The sequence below is a fragment of the Oryctolagus cuniculus genome, chromosome X (genome assembly GCF_051225735.1).
Source record: "Oryctolagus cuniculus isolate XC-2025 breed Fujian yellow rabbit chromosome X, ASM5122573v1, whole genome shotgun sequence".
In the NCBI taxonomy this organism is placed as follows: domain Eukaryota; kingdom Metazoa; phylum Chordata; class Mammalia; order Lagomorpha; family Leporidae; genus Oryctolagus; species Oryctolagus cuniculus.
Window position 1 is genome coordinate 51,052,446 of NC_142888.1, and position 20,148 is coordinate 51,072,593.

The 20,148-nt window shown below is 48.0% G+C and overlaps 1 protein-coding gene across 8 annotated transcripts in view; it reads left to right on the forward strand.

Annotated features, from left to right (window-relative positions):
• Nucleotides 1-20,148, forward strand: part of GCNA (germ cell nuclear acidic peptidase) — a 28,518-nt gene extending 8,370 nt beyond the window's left edge. Inside the window, exons 1-11 of one of the 8 annotated variants that reach the window (XM_089324633.1) lie at nucleotides 243-327; nucleotides 3,742-3,805; nucleotides 6,596-6,639; nucleotides 6,995-7,031; nucleotides 9,556-9,638; nucleotides 10,496-11,470; nucleotides 12,668-12,743; nucleotides 15,594-15,738; nucleotides 17,369-17,507; nucleotides 18,581-18,785; nucleotides 19,413-20,148. In XM_089324633.1, the coding sequence (XP_089180759.1) occupies nucleotides 3,744-3,805; nucleotides 6,596-6,639; nucleotides 6,995-7,031; nucleotides 9,556-9,638; nucleotides 10,496-11,470; nucleotides 12,668-12,743; nucleotides 15,594-15,738; nucleotides 17,369-17,507; nucleotides 18,581-18,785; nucleotides 19,413-19,662 (2,016 nt within the window). In that variant the 5' untranslated portion in view covers nucleotides 243-327; nucleotides 3,742-3,743 and the 3' untranslated portion in view covers nucleotides 19,663-20,148. Of the gene's footprint in view, nucleotides 1-242; nucleotides 328-1,378; nucleotides 1,484-1,507; nucleotides 1,586-2,008; nucleotides 2,094-2,568; nucleotides 2,702-3,741; nucleotides 3,806-6,595; nucleotides 6,640-6,994; nucleotides 7,032-9,555; nucleotides 9,639-10,495; nucleotides 11,471-12,667; nucleotides 12,744-13,097; nucleotides 15,292-15,593; nucleotides 15,739-17,368; nucleotides 17,508-18,580; nucleotides 18,786-19,412 lie in introns of those variants that run through there. The other 7 variants (XM_070066921.2, XM_089324634.1, XM_070066924.2 and 4 more) reach the window with 7 other exon arrangements.

Below are 20,148 nucleotides of genomic sequence, written 5' to 3' on the forward strand. Positions count from 1 at the left end.
TTGGGGCAGATCCTGCGAGAACATACGGGTGATGGTGGGCGGGGTGAATGGGAGGCGGTTGAGGTCTGATTGGTGGTTGAGTGGCCGTGACGTGGGGGTGTGATGGGGGCAGATCCTGGGAGAACATACGGGTGATGGTGGGCGGGGCGAATGGGAGGCGGTTGAGGCCTGATTGGTGGTTGAGTGGCCGTTACGTGGGGGGTGTGGTGTGGTCTGAGTCCTGCGAGAATAAGTGGGTGTGTGTGGGGATGGGTGGCTGTTTCAATGCCTGATTGGTCATAGAGCGCTGGTGACGTGGCTGAGGGCGGGCTGTCCGTACAGAGTCCTGTGAGTACAAACGGGAGGTGGGGTGCGGGGTGGGGGGATGGGTGACTGTTTTGGGGTCTGATTGGTGTGAACTGGCCGAGGGAAGAAGTCGAGAATAGGAAGGTGTGTATGGCTGAACAGGGTTAAACCCGAGAGAAATTGGAATCTGAAACTGGGACAGGAGACATTGGGCCGATAGGGGATTTGGGAGGGGGAGAACATATGGGTGCTGGTGGGGGGCGAATGGGAGGCGATTGAGGTCTGAGTGGTGGTTGAGTGGCCGTGACGTGGGGGTGTGATGGGGGCAGATCCTTCGAGAACATACGGGTGATGGTGGGGGGCGAATGGGAGGTGGTTGAGGCCTGATTGCAGGTTGAGTGGCCGTGACGTGGGGGTGTGATGGGGGCAGATTCTTCGAGAACATACGGGTGATGGTGGCCGGGGCGAATGGGAGGTGGTTGAGGCCTGATTGCAGGTTGAGTGGCCGTGATGTGCGGTATTTGATGGGGGCATGATGGGGGTAGATCCTGCGAGAACATACGGGTAATGGTGGGCGGGTCGAATGGGAGGTGGTAGAGGCCTGATTGGTGGTTGAGTGGCCGTGACATGGGGGTGTGTGAAGGGGGCGTGATGGGGTTAGATCCTGCGAGAACATACGGGTAATGGTGGGTGGGGCGAATGGGAGGTGGTTGAGGCCTGATTGGTGGTTGAATGGCCGTGACGTGTGTGTTGATTGGGGGAGATCCAAGAGGACATACGGGTGATGGTAGGTGGGGGCGAATGGGAGGCTGTTGAGGCCTGATTGGTGGTTGAGTGGCCATGACGTGTGTGTGTGTTATTGGGGCAGATCCCAGGAGGACATGCGGGTGATGGTGGGCGGGGCGAATGGGAGGCGGTTGAGGTCTGATTGGTGGTTGAGTGGCCGTGACGTGGGGGTGTTTGAAGGGGGTGTGATTGGGGCAGATCCTGCGAGAACATACGGGTAATGGTGGGCGGGCCAATGGGAGGCGGTTGAGGCCTGATTGGTGGTTGAGTGGCCGTGACGTGGGGGGTGTGATGGGGACTGAGTCCTGCGAGAATAAGTGGGTTTGTGTGGGGATGGGTGGCTGTTTCAATGCCTGATTGGTCATAGAGTGCTGGTGACGTGGCTGAGGGCGGGCTGTCCGTACAGAGTCCTGTGAGTACAAACGGGAGGTGGGGTGCGGGGTGGGGGGATGGGTGACTGTTTTGGGGTCTGATCGGTGTGAACTGGCCGACAGAGGAAGTCGAGAATAGGAAGGTGTGTATGGCTGAACAGGGTTAAACCCGAGAGATGTTGGTATCTGAAACTGGCACAGGGAGACATTGGGCCGACAGGGGAGTGGGGAGGGGGAGAACATACGGGTGCTGGTGGGCGGGGCGAATGGGAGGTGGTTGAGGCCTGATTTTTGGTTGAGTGGCCATGACGTTTGGGTGTGTGATTGGGGCAGATCCTTCGAGAACATACGGGTGATGGTGGGTGGGGCGAATGGGAGGCGGTTGAGGTCTGATTGGTGGTTGAGTGGCCGTGACGTGGGGGTGTGATGGGGGCAGATCCTGGGAGAACATACGGGTGCTGGTGGGCGGGGCGAATGGGAGGCGGTTGAGGCCTGATTGGTGGTTGAGTGGCCGTGACGTGGGCGGTGTGGTGGGGTCTGAGTCCTGCGAGAATAAGTAGGTTTGTGTGGGGATGGGTGGCTGTTTCAATGCCTGATTGGTCATAGAGCGCTGGTGACGTGGCTGAGGGCAGGCTGTCCGTACAGAGTCCTGTGAGTACAAACGGGAGGTGGGGTGCGGGGTGGGGGGATGGGTGACTGTTTTGGGGTCTGATCGGTGTGAACTGGCCAAGGGAAGAAGTCGAGAATAGGAAGGTGTGTATGGCTGAACAGGGTTAATCCCGAGAGATGTTGGTATCTGAAACTGGCACAGGGAGACATTGGGCCGACAGGGGAGTGGGGAGGGGGAGAACATACGGGTGCTGGTGGGCGGGGCGAATGGGAGGCGGTTGAGGTCTGAGTGGATGTTGAGTGGCCGTGACGTGGGGGTGTGATGGGGGCAGATCCTGCGAGAACATACGGGTGATGGTGGGTGGGGCGAATGGGAGGCGGTTGAGGTCTGATTGGTGGTTGAGGTGCCGTGACGTGGGGGTGTGATGGGGGCAGATCCTGCGAGAACATACGGGTGATGGTGGGTGGGGCGAATGGGAGGCGGTTGAGGCCTGATTGGTGGTTGAGTGGCCGTGACGTGGGCGGTGTGGTGGGGTCTGAGTCCTGCGAGAATAAGTAGGTTTGTGTGGGGATGGGTGGCTGTTTCAATGCCTGATTGGTCATAGAGCGCTGGTGATGTGGCTGAGTGTGGGCTGTCCGTACAGAGTCCTGTGAGTACAAACGGGAGGTGGGGTGCGGGGGGGGGATGGGTGACTGTTTTGGGGTCTGATCGGTGTGAACTGGCCGAGGGAAGAAGGCGAGAATAGGAAGGTGTGTATGGCTGAACAGGGTTAAACCCGAGAGAAGTTGCAATCTGAAACTGGCACAGGGAGACTTGAGCAGATTGAGGAGCAGGGCGCGGGAACTAGGGTAAAAACACCTAAAAGGGACGAGTAAAGAAGTGGCATAGGAGAGGGAGTCGTGTCACCACGTAGTACGTGGAAGATTGGTGGCAGTGGATGGTAGTTAGAAGTGAGGCCGCCAGGAGATGGGGCTGGGAATGGCTGGGGCAATATAAGGACCACCATATGTGTGTTGTGGTAAGGGTTCGATCCATTTGGGGATGAGAGAGCTCTAGGTAAGCGACCTACTAAGATGCTAAAGCCTTAGGATGAGGACAAAACTTGTTAGATGCTAATGAGTGAGTGTTTTCCTTACACTTCATGAGTTGTTGATTTAACATTGGGACTGCTATTTGATTTGGGCTTTCTGATCTGCAAAGAACCCTGGTAAAGCAAAGTGGGGTCTGTGATAACATTTGTCTCTATAGTATTTTCATCTAGGGAAAATCTGCAACAAATGTAAATACCTAATTTACAGTGCAAAGTTTTGGCTTTAAATAGGGTGTAAAAACTACCTAAAGGTTAATGTAGAATGTAGAAATGCCTCATTGGCTTCAAGTTCTGGTTTTCCCTCCCTTCCTTCCTTCCTTCCTTCCTTCCTTCCTTCCTTCCTTCCTTCCTTCCTTCCTTCCTTCCTTCCTTCCTTCCTTTGTTGATATTTATTTGAAACAGAGATAGAGGGAGGTAGGGAAGAATGGAGGGAAGGAAGGAGAGAAGGGGGAAGAGGAGAGAGAGGAGGGAGATCTTCTATGGGATTTGAACTGGTTCTCATATGGAATGCCTGAGTCTGAGGCCGCAGCTTAACCTGCTGCACCATAACCCCAGTACCTTTGGTTTTCTTTAAAAGATTTTTTTTGTCTTGACTACAGCCATGGACAGACAAGGAGAAAAGCCTGACCAGTCTGATGAATCGAATTTCCAAGATGATGATTGGTGAGATTTGAAAAGTTCTATTTTCTGTTTGTTTTAATCTTACTCTTTTGGCTAAGCAACTTTCTTAAGTATTTATTTCATTTAGAGTCTTCAGTGTGTATAACTAGGTTAGTCATAAAATAAGAATTGTGAAGGATGTTAGAATACTCTCCATAACATTCCACTTAGTGGTCAGCAGCTCATAGCCCTGTGAAGTGACAATGTATTGTTGAATTTGTAAGTTCTAGAAAGTTCTTGGGTCTCATGCAATTCAAACCTAATTTAACTTCCATCCCATTGTTGATAGTGCTGCCCTCTAGGGCCACCTAGATGAACTATTCTGTATGATAAGGTATTTTAGGATAGCTGTTTCTCCTCTGAGTTTCTCTCTTCTGGAACAGTGCCCTATTTTCCTATTTTTAAAGATTTATTTTATTTATTTGAATGGCACAGTTACAGAGAGAGGTAGAGACAGAGAGAGAGGTCTTCCATCCACTGGTTCACTCCTCAGATGCCCCCAATGGCTGGAGCTGAGCCGATCCAAAGTCAGGAGCCAGGAGCTTCTTCTGGGTCTCCCACATGGGTGCAGGGGCCCAAGGATTGGCCATCTTCCATGCTTTCCCAGGCCATAGAAGAGAACTGGATCGGAAGAGGAGCAGCCAGGACTAGAACTAGCGCCCATATGGGATGCCGGCACTTCAGGCCAGGGCTTAAACCTGCTGTGCCACAGTGCCTGCCTCAGGATGGATTTGTCAACCAGCAATTTTCGGATAATTTGCTGACCATTTGGGAAAAAATAAAAGGTGAATTCCTACCTCAACAGTCCTTATACCAAAATAAATTATATATGGATTACATATTAAAAAATAAAAAATGAACTACTAACAATGCTAGAAGTAAACATGGATGAATTTTTGTTTCCAAAAGTCGAAAGGCCTTCTACATTTGATATCAAAAGGCATAAAAATGGCACATATAAACTAGAAAATATTTGTGTATATGACAAAGCTATTTTTTGTAATCTCAAAAGGACATTTGCAAATTTTCAAAAAGGTGGAGTGGAGGTTTGGCTTAATAGTTAAGATGCTAATTAGGATGCCTGTGTGTGTCTTAACTTCAGAGTATCTGGGTTTGTTTCCTGGCTCTGGTTCCTGACTCCAGCTTTCTGCCAATGCAGAACATGGGAGGTAACAGTGATGGCTCCAGTAATTGGGTTCCTGCCACCCATGTGGGAGACCTGGATTGAGTTCCCAGCTCCTAGCCTGACTGAGGCAGGCATTTAGGGAGTGACAGTGGATGGAAGCTGCCTGTCTTTCTGCCTCTGTTTCTCTGCCTCTCAAATTTTTTTAAATAAAAAAGTATGGCTATTTCAAATATTTTTTTGTAAATTTTTTTATTTTATTTAAATTTTTTAAAATTTATTTATTTATTTGCAAGTCAGAGTTACACAGAGAGAGAGAAAGGTCTAACATCTGCTGGTTCACTCCCCAGTTGGCCGCAACGGCCAGAGCTGCGCCGATCTGAAGCCAGGAGCCAGGAGCTTCTTCCGGGCCTCTGACGTGGGTGCAGGGGCCCAAGCACTTGGGCCATCTTTCACTGCTTTCCTAGGCCATACCAGAGAGCTGGATTGGAAGTGAAGCAGCCAGGTCTTGAACTGGTACTCATATTGGATGCTGGCACTGCAGTTCAGGGTTTTAACCTGCTGCGCCACATTTCTGGCCCCATTTCAAATTTCTTAACTGTGCCAAGTTTAATTTTAGCATTCTGTTGAAATTATTCATTCCTCATTTCAAGGAAAAGAAGTTCCTAGCATTCAACTAGTGTTCCTGAAATTGTGGTCTTTCAGCTTCCTGCATCAGAAATCCCTGGGGGTGCTTGTTAAAAATACAGTTTCTGGTGTTAAAGTGATCACATGGATAAGATTAAGTGTTAACGTAATCATATAAATACAGTTTCTGATTCTAGTTGTTCTGTAATGAAGTTCATGAGAATTATCTATTTGCTTTTCTGTCTTTGCCACTAGAACGTGAGATGCTTGGAAATTTTACTCCTTTTGTAGTAGCTGCAGTACAAAGCATATAGTAGATGTTTAGTAAATGTTGAACCAATGAATGAGTGAACCACATATATTCTCATCATTTTTGATTATATTTATTGTGTTGCAAAAATTATCAGGGGAATACAGTCCTGTGGCAAAAATAAACAATCCAGAAGCAGGTAAAGTAAAATGGAAGTCTACACCCCCACACATGTATACACACACACACACACACACACACACACACACTTTTTGATACTGGTTGCTATAGGATTTTATATAGTTGTTTAAAAGCATATATAATGTTTATGGCTTGCAGCCTTAGTTTTAAAGAGGAGATCACTTTTTTTTGAATCCTTTGTAAAATTCGCAGTTGGTGTAGTTTGAAAGCTTCCTCATATGATTTTTTAGTCTGTTCATGCTCAGATCCTTTCCCCTGTGGCCCTATTGTCAGGATTCACTTTTGCATCTTTGAGTAGAAATAAATCACTGGCAGAGAATAGGCTTCTCAATGAGAGCTGATGATACTCAGCTACCATTTTCTCATGTCTTCGATTTATCAGCAAGGACGGAGTGGCTTGTTGCTTCTAATTCCACGTCCTACCCGTCACCCCACTATTTTTAGCCTAATTTCATTTTAGGCCTAAAGCCCTTCAAACCCCTTTGGATTTCAGAAACTCTGGTTTTTCTCTTCATTAATTTGAGATTTTTGAGGTTGGGTTGTTTAGGGCATTGGTAGCCTTCCTTTTAAAAAGTGTTTGTTATCTTTGCAGTTACATTTATAGTCCGGATACCACCACCGTTGATGATGATGTTGGTGAGTAGAGTATTTTCAACTGTCTTTGTAGACATGACCGACATGTGATTTGGGAATGTTTGGCCAAAGTTAGTTCTCTGTCTTCTCTAGGGCCTTATCTAGATTGGTGAAATGAAATTTATTTCCCTGCTGCCAGGACCAGAAGAGGAAGTTCTCTGCTTCTTTTCTAGTTGACTGTCTTCATCATTTCTGGCTCTGGGTCTCTTCACTTGGATTTCCTTTTACTTTTTCTTGGAAGACACAAATTTGGAAGCTTGCATTTAAGGACTTGGGCCTTAGGAAGTTAAAAACATGGACACTCACAGTTTATTACCCTTCAGATGCTTTCTAATGCCCCTCTCTTTCTCTGATTTAGTTACTGTTCAAATGGAAGCACAAAAGAGAAAGGCCAGGTGAGTAGTAGAATTATTGAAGCTTGAGTTTTTTTTTTTTTCCAAAAGAAAGAACTATAGTTCTGGGTAAGAAAATTTCAGAGTAAACATCACATTTCCTCTGTAAGTACCGTGTGATCTTCAGCACAATCATAATGGAGTTTGACTGCAAAACCAAGTTCAAAATGTTAGCTTTCTTATCCTTGGCTTATTATCTAACTGGTCAGGTTTTTTTTTCTTTTTCAGAAGGGCTATGTGAACCAGGCCTTAACTTCGTTTCTACTAGTCCAAACACCATTTTTTTTTTACTCCTTTATATTTTATTTTTAGGTTTTATTTATTTTATTTTATTTTATTTAAAAGGCAGAGAAAGAGAAACAGTTTCTATCCACTAATTCACTCCTCAAATGTCCACAACAGCTGGGTCTGGGCCAAGCTGAACCCAGGAGCCTAGAACTCTATCTGGGTCTTCCACATGAGTGGTAAGGACCCAAGTACTTGGGCCATCTTCTGTAGAGTTACAGAGAGGGAGAGAGAGAGAGAGAGATCTTCTACCCACTGGTTAACTCCCCAGATGGCTGCAATGGCTGAAACTGGGCCGATCCAGAAGCCAGGAGCTTCTTCCGGGTCTCCCACATGGGTGCAGGGGCCGAAGTACTTGGGCCATTTTCTACTGCTTTCCCAGGCCATAGCAGAGAGCTGGATTGGAAGAGGAGCAGCTGGGACTCGAACCAGTGCCCATAGGTGATGCTGGCAGGTGGAGGATTAACCTACTGCACCACAGCACCGCGGTCTCCCCACCCTACCCCATGCTCCACAAGGGGCATCTTAACTACTTAACAAAACGTCCACCCCTGATTTTTTTCACATGAAAAATATATCCTTTTTAAAAAAGATGTATTTATTTATTTATTTGAAAGAGTTACAGAGAGGCAGAGGCAGAGAGGGACAGAGAGAGAAGTCTTCTATCCACTGGTCCACTCCCCAAGTGGCCATGAGGGCCAGAGCTGGGCCGATCCAAAGCCAGGAACCAGGAGCTTCTTGCAGGTCTCCCACATGGGTGCAGGGGCCCAAAGACTTAAGCCATCTTCTACTGCTTTCCCAAGCCATAATAGAGAGCTGGATTGGAAGTGGAGTAGCCGGAAATTGAACTGGCACCCAAATGGGTTGCCGGCACTGCAGACGGTGGACTCACATGCTATGCCACAACACGGGCCCCCAAAAAAAATCTTTTCTTTTTTTTTTTTTGACAGGCAGAGTGGACAGTGAGAGAGGGAGACAGAGAGAGAAAGGTCTTCCTTTGCCGTTGGTTCACCCTCCAATGGCCTCTGCGGCCTGCGCGTTGCGGCTGGCGCATCGCACTGATCTGAAGCCAGGAGCCAGGTGCTTCTCCTGGTCTCCCATTGGGTGCAGGGCCCAAGCACTTGGGCCATCCTCCACTGCACTCCCTGGCCACAGCAGAGAGCTGGCCTGGAAGAGGGGCAACTGGGACAGAATCCGGCACCCTGACCGGGACTAGAACCTGGTGAGCTGGCGCTGCAAGGTGGAGGATTAGCCTAGTGAGCCGTGGCGCTGGCCAACATATCTTTTCATTCCATTTTCCCATGAGCTTCTTGTTCATGAGAGTACTTTGGAAAAGTTTGTGGAAAATGGTGCCAAAAATTTTGACATGTATGTATAGTTAGTTTACCATGAGATGTATATATCAGGATTGATAATCCTTAGGAATTGATTGGATTGGCATGAAAGGGCTTTGGGTGGACCCTGGGGTGAGTTGGGGAAGAGAAGAGTGAGCAGGAGTGAATAGAAAGATGAGATAAGAACTAGAAGACAGGGGCCGGCGCCGTGGCTCACTTGGTTAATCCTCTGCCTGTGGCACCAGCATCCCATATGGGCGCCGGGTTCTAGTCCCAGTTGCTCCTGTTCTAGTCCAGCTCTCTGCAGTGGCCTGGGAAGTCAGTGGAGGATCACCCAGGTGCTTGGCCCTGCACCTGCATGGGAGACCAGGAGGAAGCACCTGGATCCTGGCTTCAGATTGGCATAGCGCCTCCCATGGCGGCCATTTGGGGGATGAACTAACGGAAGGAAGACCTGTCTCTCTGTCTCACTGTCTAATTCTGTCTGTACAAAAAAAAAAAAAAAAAAAAAAAAAAAAAGACAATCATACTCTGGCAATCAAGAAAAGAGAATTTTCAGCATAGAGTAGTCAACAGCTTCACAGAGGCCCATCAATTTGGCAACTCACAAATGGTGAACAAGGAGGAACTGGAGTGACATTTGTAGCTATGACACATGCAGGCACGTCCTGTGACTGTGCTTTCAGTATTTTTCTGTCTCATCAGAAAACTAGAGGATATCTATTAGACACTGAAAAAATACAGGAGGGTGGCAGCACACAGCAGGAGTCCATTCAAGAATGAGGACCCCAAGGGGGTGCTCCCCGTTGGTGCCCTGGCTGGTGCAGGGCCACTGCTGAGTAGGAAATGCTGTGAAAAGATGGTCGCCTTCATATTGCTTTCATTTTTCCCCCTATCTTATCACTCAGCTGCATGGTGATTGACTTAGACTCTGATATTGAATACCAGCCTGAGATAAAGAAGCCAAAGATCTGTGAAGTCAGTAGTGACGGCAAGTATACTACTCACGGATGGGAAGTGGAGGAGCTGGGACTCAGACTGGGTACAGGAATTGCAAATGGTAGCTTTAACCCACTGCACTAGAGTACCTGCCCCAGGACTGGCTTGAAAAATGCAATTGTGGTGATCAGTGTTGAATTGGCAGCTTTTAATTTGTCTAACAAAAGAATATTTTACAAGTCCAACTTGCCACCTAATAGCTCCATCATGACATAAAGTAAACAAAAACAAAAACAAAAACAAAAACAAAAAACAAGCAAACAAAAACCTGGAAGCTTAACCCGGACAGAATCACAAATAAAGGACAGTCCTTTTCAGTGATTGTAACTTAACTTAATGGGAAAGAAACTCTACTTTATTACTCCCAATTTTCTTATTTGCTGTGGACCAGTAAAATGATAGAAGTCTGCAGAGCTGTGTTTGGGAACCACTTAGCCACTGTGTCAGGCTGCATAGAGAATATGATTTGAAACTTGCAAGTGGACTTGGATTGCTAGAAAGGGACTTCAAAAAGTTCATGGAAAATGCATGTTAGCTTTTCATTCCTACTCCCACAAACTTTTGGAAGCCCCTTTGTAGTTCAGTGGTGCTGCTCTTGGTAAAATAATAAACTGATAAAATATTAAAGAAAATGACTGTGATTGTTAGCTGTGATTCACAGTGCCACCATTCCCAGCCTGTTGAATTTGGGCTTGGTCATTGCTGAGGCTTAGCATATAAGAAAGCTTCCGAAAGTTCAGGGAAAAGTAGAATTAAATGTGCATGTTTTGTGAACTTTTTGAAGCTCCTTCCAAGAAGGGGTGGGTGGAGGGACTAGACTTGCATATGATTGGGTCTCTTAAATTTTAGATGAAAGTGTGCAAGAATTGTGTGTTATTGAAAAGAAGCCTGTCATCCTGGAGCCTCCAATAGTTATCACTGATGATGAAGAAGAAGAAGGAGGAGGAGAACAAGAAAGGAAAAATGACAAAGAAAGAGAACAGGAAGATGAGGAAGGCGAGGGCGAGGAAGATGAGGATGAGGAAGGCGAGGGCGAGGAAGGCGAGGGCGAGGAAGGCGAGGATGAGGAAGGCGAGGGCGAGGAAGGCGAGGGTGAGGAAGGCGAGGACGAGGAAGGCGAGGGTGAGGAAGGCGAGGGCGAGGAAGGCGAGGGCGAGGAAGGCGAGGACGAGGAAGGCGAGGGCGAGGAAGGCGAGGGCGAGGAAGGCGAGGATGAGGAAGGCGAGGGCGAGGAAGGCGAGGGCGAGGAAGGCGAGGATGAGGAAGGCGAGGGCGAGGAAGGCGAGGGCGAGGAAGGCGAGGGTGAGGAAGGCGAGGGTGAGGAAGGCGAGGGCGAGGAAGGCGAGGGCGAGGAAGGCGAGGACGAGGAAGGCGAGGGCGAGGAAGGCGAGGACGAGGAAGGCGAGAATGAGGAAGGCGAGGGCGAGGAAGGTGGAGATGGCGAAGAAGATGATGGAGGGGATAAAGAAGGAGAAGACAGTGAAGGAGAGGGAGAAGCAAGTGAACAAGGAGGGGAGGGGGGGGATGATGATGATGCTAGCAATAAAGTTACGGAGGGTGTTGGGCTGATGATAGAAGAGAGTTCGTACCAGACGTCTTCAAGTGATAACTATATGGAGAAGCCTGCTGGCCCCCATTGTCATTCATCTGATGAAATCAGTAATCAGCAAAGTCCTACTGAAAATCTGTATCTACTGTCAAGTGATTCCAGAAGTAGCATGGAGGCTATACATATCAAGCTTCCAGATGACAAGGAACCTGCAATTGCTGTGGAAGTACAAAGGAAAAAAAAGATGACTGCTAAAAAAACATTCAAGAGAACTGGTAAGCCAGTCAAACCAAGTGTGCCTGGCCCACCGTGTGTGCTTGCTAGGCCTTTGTCTGTCCTGGCAGGCCTTTCTGTCCTGCCTGCCCACCCTGTGCCATCTCAACAACCTCCTAGTGGCCAAGGGAGGCTGCTCTGCCATCTGGGAAGGAGGGGAGAACTAGCCTGCTCTTTTTCATGTTCCCGTATCTTAGTTTTCACTGTTCTGCTCGCCTGGAGTGCTTCATCCCTGAGGCTATTTTTGTCCTGAGGCTATCCCGTTTTTCTTAGGGCCCAGCCCAGTTGTCACTTCCGCTTTGAAGCCACGAGTCAGAATGGCTCATTTTTTCCTGGGTTTCCGAAGTTCTAGCGCTTGCCTCTACTAAAGCACAAATCACACCATTGTTATCGTGTTTCTGAATCTGTCCCCTGAGTCTCCAGTGAGCCTTTTCATGGGAGAACTCCTCTTAACTTATGTTTTCATCTCTCTCAGGGTCTAAGCTGGTGCTTGGCATATACCAAATGTTTAATGCATATTTTGCTCATTTTTTCTTGGAGGGGCAGAGAGAGACCCCCTCCCCTCCATCTGCTGGTTCATTCATCAAATGCCCAGGAGCCTGGCACTCTATCCGGGTCTCCCACGTGGGTGGCATGGACCCAAGTACCTGAACCGTCACCACTGCCTCCCAGGGTGGGCATTAGCAGGAAGCAGGAGTTAGGACTGAAATCCAGGCCCTCCGATATGGGAAGTGGGTGTCCCAAATGGCATCTTAACCGCTGTGCCAAGTGCCTACCCCTAATAATTTTTTTAAATGAATGCATGACACCAACTACTGATTCCTAAGGCTTTGGTTGGAATAGCCAGCAGCGTGGGTCCAAGTCCAAGGACGCACTTGGCTTGCATGTTGGGTGAAGGTGCTATCTGGATGGGAGCCAGTCCTCAGGGCAAGTGCACAAGCTGCGCCATCCTGTTCCTTAGACTGTGTGTGGCTCCGTTGCCCATGCAGCCCAGCCTCTGATGGCACACCCAGGCCCCCTAGTTGTTTACTCGTGATAGAATCCAACCTGGCTTGCTGTGTTGGCAGCTGCGTGATTCATGTGGTGAAATCGTGCCGAATTCAAGGCTGGGCTGTGGGGGCTCCTCCTGAGTTTGTCTTTCTGTGAGTTGTTTGATGGTACTAATTTTTAACGGTACAAATGAACTGTTTTCCTTTCAGCGGTTACTGGACAAAAAACCTGTGGGCCTTCGAAGAAGAAATCCAGTGACACAGAAGATGAAGAAAAGCAGACTGGGTAGGTTCTGCTTGTGCCCAATTGAACAGGAAGTGATTTGTGCAGTTGTCACCTAGTCCACTGGGCAGTTGGGGTGATGGGATGAAGGCGGAGTCTGGTCGGGTGGAGGGAATAGGTTTCCATCTCTGAGTGGGCGGTTATAGTCTGGGAGGATGCCCACCCCCACCCCCTGGCTCCCCCCTCCCCGTGTGTGAACTGCAGGTTGGATGTAGGTGTTCTGCCAGGATCCCTGTAGCTGCATGGGCTGAGTGGGGCCCTTCTGTTCTCATAGTAGCTATGGTCTCTGAGATTTTCTTTGCTCTTAAACTCAGGTCAAAGAATGCTGTGTAGCCAAATAAGACACTTTTTTTTCAGGCTGGCTATAGCCTCGCAGTCATCAGTTAGCACTAAATGGATGTGATAAGAAGGCAAAGTCGTCATATTCCAGTCCTTTGGAATTAGGAGGGAAATCAACATTTCTTTTAAAGGTTTTCCCACTGCTTTGGATGACCACTTACTCTTACTATTGTGTGTATCCTTCTGACGATTAAAAGCTAAAATTAAGGATGCAAATGGATTGTTTGTTTTTATTTCATTAAGCTTTATGTAATTGATATTGAGAACAAGTTGATCATTTAGACCAAAGACATGTTAATATTTAAAGAAAAAAAAATTAACCTGTTTTCTCATTTAGATTCCAGAAACTTCGTACTTTTTCCTTTAAAACTGTGATATAGTAAGCACAATTTTCTTTGTTTTTCCTTTCACTGAAGAGTTATATAGACTTAGATTTGAATTAGCTTAGGAGACAAGGAATGTGGGTGGAGGACTGTGTGTTATTTTTGTAACCTGTGCATCTTAAGGGAAGGGCAGAAGGATGATGTGCCAGGCTTTGGGGCAACAGAACAACTTGGACTTGAGCAGGAAGTCTCTGTGTGTCTCTGCTTTTTGCAACTAGCAACAGCAGCAGCTTGTTGGGGACTGTGTGAGGCAGACCCCCGTTCAGTTAGGTTTCTTCTCTGGATCCCTAGATAAATGTTGAAGCTGCTTCGGTCCAGGGGGACGTATGTCTTTTGTAGCGAAGCGCCCAGGTTGCTTTTGCTAGCCAGTGTGACAAAAGAAGGGAGAAGCTGTCCCTTGGGGGTCCTTGTCTGTTGCCGTGGTACTTCCCGTGTCAGTCTAGAGGCTTCCTGTTGTGCTTAGCCTTGTTCTTGTGGAGCTTGTTTGCTGGTCATGGTGTCTGATGTCACCAGTGTGGGGTCTCGTTGGTTCCTCTGATGTGGGGCACTCAGCTTGGAGCGCAGGGGCACGAGTTTCCAGGTGCAGATAGGCTAAGTGCCAAGGCCGGCTTTCCCTGAGCATGCTCACAGGGCTCACACTTGCTGCCAAAGCCTTCCCCATGGCTGGGGATTTCATCTGCCACCTCTTCTGATACAACTTTGCTTTCAAAGACCTGCGCCGGGAGGCAGAACTGTGTGAATCACCTGTAATCAGGCTTCAGGATGAAGAACCTGGTGTTGGCCTTGTTTGCCTTGTCTGGTGTTTTCCTTTTGCCCTACGCAAACCTGCTCATGTAGGGTTTGCTTGGTGACTTAAAGGATTAACATGTGTTCTCGCAGAGTCCCAGACTCAGGAGAGAGGCAGAAAGTCACTGTGCCTGCTCCTGATTTCATCATCTTTCTGGACTTGGGGATCGTTCCAGACAAGATAAAAATACTTCTGTTTAAAGAAATCATTTTTGCAGGCATGAGTCCTCTATGTGCTCAACACTAGATTCTGTGCCATTTGAATCAGGCCTTGAAAGATAGGGCAGCAATTGTGGGATCATGGTGAGACCATGAGGTTCAGGACAGAAGGTTCCTTGTCTCTGAGACCCGTGGGCAAGTCACTTAGCGTCAGCTCCCTCAGTTGTGAAGTGGAGATGGTCCAAGTTGTGATAGCTTCTTGGAAGGGTGATTGTGAGGATTAAATATGATAATGCAAAAGGAAGTTCTTTGCCAATGGTCAAGCCCTCCACAGATGGTCGTTTGACATTAAGGTGGAGATAGGTGTGTCATACTAGGCTATGGGAAATAGAGGTTATGCTGAGGCGTGGGTGTGAGAAATCACCATTGATGTCTTGGAAATTGCCCACTTTGGCCAAAGTGGAAATGGTAGGTGGAAGTAGCAGTTAGGGCTGGGTTGGTCTATGTTTTGAACGCCAGGTCAAGCAGTCCATGGAAAGGCAGAGGGGGATATTCGTTGGAAGATGCAGATGAGGAAAATGAATCTGGAGGGGTGTGTGTGTGTGTGTGTGTGGATTAGCAGAAAAAGAGCCTGGATTTAGGGAACACAGTTTAAGGACTGCTGTCATGGCAAGGCTTGAAGTAGAGGATGGCAACTTGAACTAGGGTGGTGACAGTGAGGACAGGCAGGAAGGGCTGGAAAGAAGATCTAATGTGTGGGAGCTATCGGTGTGTCTCCGTGCCCAGATGAATATGGAGTAAGAGAAAAATGAATTTAAAACGCCTCTGAGGTTTGCGGCCTGTGATGTCATCGAAGAACATTGTGCTGGAGATACCTCGTGCTAGTAAGTTGGAAATTTGCATTGTGCGATTGTAAATTCAGAACCGGATCTCGGGAGAAAGCTTGAGACTATAGCTGTTACATAGTGAGGATCAGTCCAGTAGAGATTGAAACCATGGGCCTTCCACCTCTGAGAATGTGCAGAGTGAAGACAAATCTCTGTGTGTGAATGGAAGCCTGGGAAATGTACTCATCTGACGAGTTGGAAGGAAGAGGGGCAGCAAGTGTTTAGTTTCTTTTGATGTGACCTTTATATGCACGCCATTTCTTCAGCTATACCAAACTGAGTTGAATTCACTTTTGCAGGAAAACTAAGTGCAACATACCTGGATGTTTCTTGCTGGAACTTGAGACTGAAAAACGCTACACTGGAAAGAATTTCAAGAAAAACAAGGACGAGCTAGCCCGGAAAATCTATGACCTCCTTAACCTCACTGTCTTTGATCAAAAGGTAGAATCAATGCGTAAATGCATGTTGAGCACCTGCTGAATGCCAGAACTCTAGGGTGCTGTGTGGTGGGCTAACCATGGATACTTGTGTCCGTGAGTGCTGTCAGTTTAGTAGGGAAAGGAGACATGCATATGTGAAAGAAATCGAGAATGTTGATTGATATGCTGTATGGGACAGATTGTATTACCAGAGTAGATCAGCAGAGGGAGAAATACCTGAGTGCCTGAGTAGTCAGGAATTAAGATTGTCTCAAGGAAGTGAGATTTGTTCCGATCCTTCAAGGATGGTAAGTAGTAAGAACAGCAGTGAGAGGGGAGAGCACATGTGTTGAGGCTTGACTGTCTGGAAGAGAGGGTTCATGTTGAAGGGGAACCGGAAGGAAAGAGCTATGTGAGTTGGGGCAGGGCAGGTTAGTTAACCTCAGTTTGTTTTTTTTGTTTTGTTTTGTTTTGTTTTGTTTTGTTGTTTTGTACTATGGGAATGATAACAGTTCAGTCTGCCCATGAAGGATTGATTGGTTCCAGGACCCTCCCCCTTCCCTGCCAGACCCCCCTCCCCCAAATCCGTGGACACTCAGATCTCTTATAGAAAATGATGTAGTATTTGCAGATGGCCTGTGCATGTCCTCTGGTAGACTGTGAATCAGCTCTTGATTGCTTAGAATCCTTGATACAATGCAAATGCTATGTAAGCAGTCGTCAGACTGTCTTCAGGGAGAAAAGTCTGTGCATGATCGGTGCACATGTCGTGTTCCCCATCTATGGTTGGCTGTGTCTGTGCGTGTGAAACTCGGAAATACAGAGGCCAACGGTGCTGACTGCCTCAGAATTCTTATTGGGCTCTGTAAATTGATACCCATGAAGTGCCTAGAACAGGGCCTAGGGCATAGGAAGCTCTTATTGTCATGTTCTGATAGCATAGCACCAGAATAGTGGAGGGCCTTGGGCACCGGGTTGGAGGAGGTTAGACTTAAGTCAGCAAGCACTGCTGCCTCGGATGGGATGTGACAGGAGGTGACTGGCTCAAAGAAATTAATCTGCCAATACCTGGGATATGGGCTGGACTGCAGGCCGTCTGGAGGCAGAGACCTTTTGGTCATCAAGGTTTTCAGGCTTCATCCGCTCTGGTGACAAGACTTTCTGGAGAGGAGTTCTCATATCTTCGTGAAGGTTCCCCAGCCTTCAGTGGCCTCCCTGATGACACTGGTGTTACGTCAGATGAGCAGATTCTGGAGCCTTGCCACTCTTACGTAGACGTGTGCGTCTCGTCCACCTCAGCAGGCCTGTATTTCTCTCTCTTGGCTACCCCAGACTTATCTCTGTGCACAGAGTGCAAACCCTACGTTCACAGAGTCTCAACGGTCTCCCTTGTGTCCTGTTTGGCTTTTAATTGTCTTTACCTGGCCTTCAGTTTGGTTTTTAGTCTCCCCCAAGACAGGTTAGATCTGTGTGCCCTGTGAATAAATTTCTTCTCCAACTTGCTCTGCACCAGGAACCTGAGGTGGGGGTGGGGAGGAGGGAGGAGTTCCTCTGACTTGTTATTGGAGGGGGAGAAACAAACTTTTGCCTGACTATTTTCTGGACCGCCTAGAACGGCTTTCTGATTCCTTCCATTTGCTTTTCACTCTCAGCTGCCAGAGAAGTTAGACATCGGCTGGAACAAGAAGATGCTGAGAACCGCTGGCTTATGCAGCACTGGCGAGCTACAGTACCCCGAGAAGCGCCGCTTCGCCAAGATTGAGATTTCTCTGAAAGTCTGCGACTCTGCAGGTGATCGCAGTGGTGTGGCGCTGTTTTCTTAGGAAACTGCTCCTGTTACGTTAACCTTAGCGGCAGCCTGTGTCACAGCTGGAACTGTCATTCCCTGGGGAAGCGGGGGGGGGGGGGGATGTTGCTTAGATGTATGATTACTGGATGTCTCAGCCTCCTTGTGAATCCAACTCATCGATTTTTCTATGAGGCCTGCCTCGCTCGCTGCCTTGCCAGTGGCAGCCTCTTGATTGTCTCAGTAGCTGAGATGCATGGTCCCCTCTATCTAGCCAGTCACCAGATCACCATTCACAGTGACACTCCTGTCATCATTCCTTCTCTACCCATGCCTTTGTGCTCGGGTGCAGGTCCTCACTGCCTCACCCTTCTCCCTGCTCGGATGCGTCTCCCACGTGCCACTGCATTGCTCTCCTCATGAGGAACTGAGGGCTTCTCAAGGCCTACGGCCTGGCTTTTAAGACTGTTGTACTCATCCCTGCTCCACGTGGCCAGCCCTGTCTCCCACTTACTCCACCACCAGCCTGTACTTCAATGAGACCGTCTTCACATCAGCCCCCAAAATGTCCCCCACGCTTTCTCAGCCCTTCCCTATGCTCACATTTTCCATCACCCCCCCTACCACCACCCTGGAATGGCCTCTCTAAACTCTGCAAATCTAGTTGCTTGTTCAGGGCCCAACTCTCATCCCAGTCTCATTGTAGAACGTCTCCTGACCAAATGCCATGCCCCTAGCAACTGGCCCCTATCCTGTTCCAGAAACCGCATGACACCCAGTGTATTTCTAGCAGCACCCCTCAAAAAGATGAATAGCTGGGAGCTGCTCCACAAAGACCTGCTCACCTCGGGTCCTCTGCCATGAACAAAGTCAGGTTGAAGTGTGGGGAAGTTTCACTTTCAGAATCCTGGGAAGGTAACAGCCTGCCTAGCTATGCTTCTGTAAGGCAGCTCTCTGTGTCCGTTGAGCGTGTGTGTGTGTGTGTGTGTGTGTGAAAGTTTAGGGGTTGTCGGGTAAGCAGACCAGAAGAGAAACGGGTTTTTCCCTACTCACAATGTCTCTTCATTTCTCTTTCAAGACCGACTCCGTGATACTTTGATCCATGAACTATGCCACGCAGCCTCCTGGCTGCTCGACGGAACCCGTGATTCTCATGGTGATTCGTGGCAGTATTATGCCAAAAAAACCAACATGGTACACCCGGAGCTGCCCAAGGTCACCCGTTGCCATAACTATCAAATTAACTACAAGATCCTTTATGAATGTACTCAGTGCAAGTCCAGGTAAGCCCGTTCTCCTCTGATTTTTTTTTTCCAATTACGGCTTTATTGTGGCCTCCAATTGACTTTTCAATGATTTCTGTGGGCAAGAAAATGGTTGCCTGACTTGAGGAGTGAAACACTCATTCCCTATTTCCTTTCTCCCTTTCTTCCTTCCTTTTTAAAAAAATTTATTTATTTATTTATTTGAAAGGGAGAGTTACAGAGAGGCAGGGGCAGAGAGAGAAAGAGAGATCTTCCTCCACAATGGGTGGAGCTGGGCCGATCCAAAGCCAGGAGCCAGGAGCTTCTTCCGGGTCTCCCATGTGGGTGCAGAGGCCCAAGAACTTCAGCCATTTTCTACTGCTTTCCCAGGCCATAGCAGAGAGCTGGATTGGAAGTGGAGCTGCCAGGACTCGAACCGGTACCCATATAGGATGCCGGCAGTACAGGCAGTGGCTTTACCCACTATGCCACAATGCCGGCCCCTCTTCCCTCATTTGATCCTGCCTGACCTATGCTGCTGCTTGGTGCCCCTGCCTACTCTGAAAACCCACAGAACATCTTTTGTGTCCAAGACCAACATCTCAGAGCCGATGCTGAGGCACAGTGACTGATTCCTTTCTTGTGTGGTGTCCCTTTCCTCTGCAGAGTTGGCCGATACACCAGATCACTGGACACCAACCTCTTTATCTGTGCCAAATGCAAGGGAACCCTCGTCATGCTGCCATTGACCCGGAAAGATGGAACCCCCATCCGTCCCCATGTGAGGCCATTTGCCAAATATGTGAAGGAGAATTATCGAATCATTTGTAAGTCAGTAGAAGGGCTTACCCATGGGGATGTGATGAGAAGGCTCAGCAAGGATTATGTTGCCAAAAAACAACAGCGAAATACTTAAAGTGACCCGATAAAGTACATTTGTGTGTGAGTTGGATCCTTTATTCATGAGATGTTTTTAAAAAAGCTCTGTTTCTGTGAAGTTGGGAATGTTAGCATTTGTGTACAGTTAAAAAGATTCATGGTGTGATGATTTTCATGTCCAGGGTTGCATTGCTGGTCATTTTGTTGTCCCCTTAATGGTACTCTGAAGCCCTGTGGATCCACATGGGTCTTACTTTAACTCTATAGCCTTAGTATGTGTAAGAAAATGCAAAGAAAATGGAGATTTGGGGAATGGTGGGGTGGGAAGATGAGGATGGTCTAGGAAGAGAGCAAGTTTGAAGGGCAGTACACTTCAAAACCATGGCTGCTGTCATCTGTAACCTGTGTTGCCTACTGAAAAGTGCAAAACATGATATGGAAGATAAGTTTCATGAACTTAATTGCTGATGGTCTTGAGTAAAGCTACCTAAGTCATGTGACTGTTCATCAATTCAAATAAAGT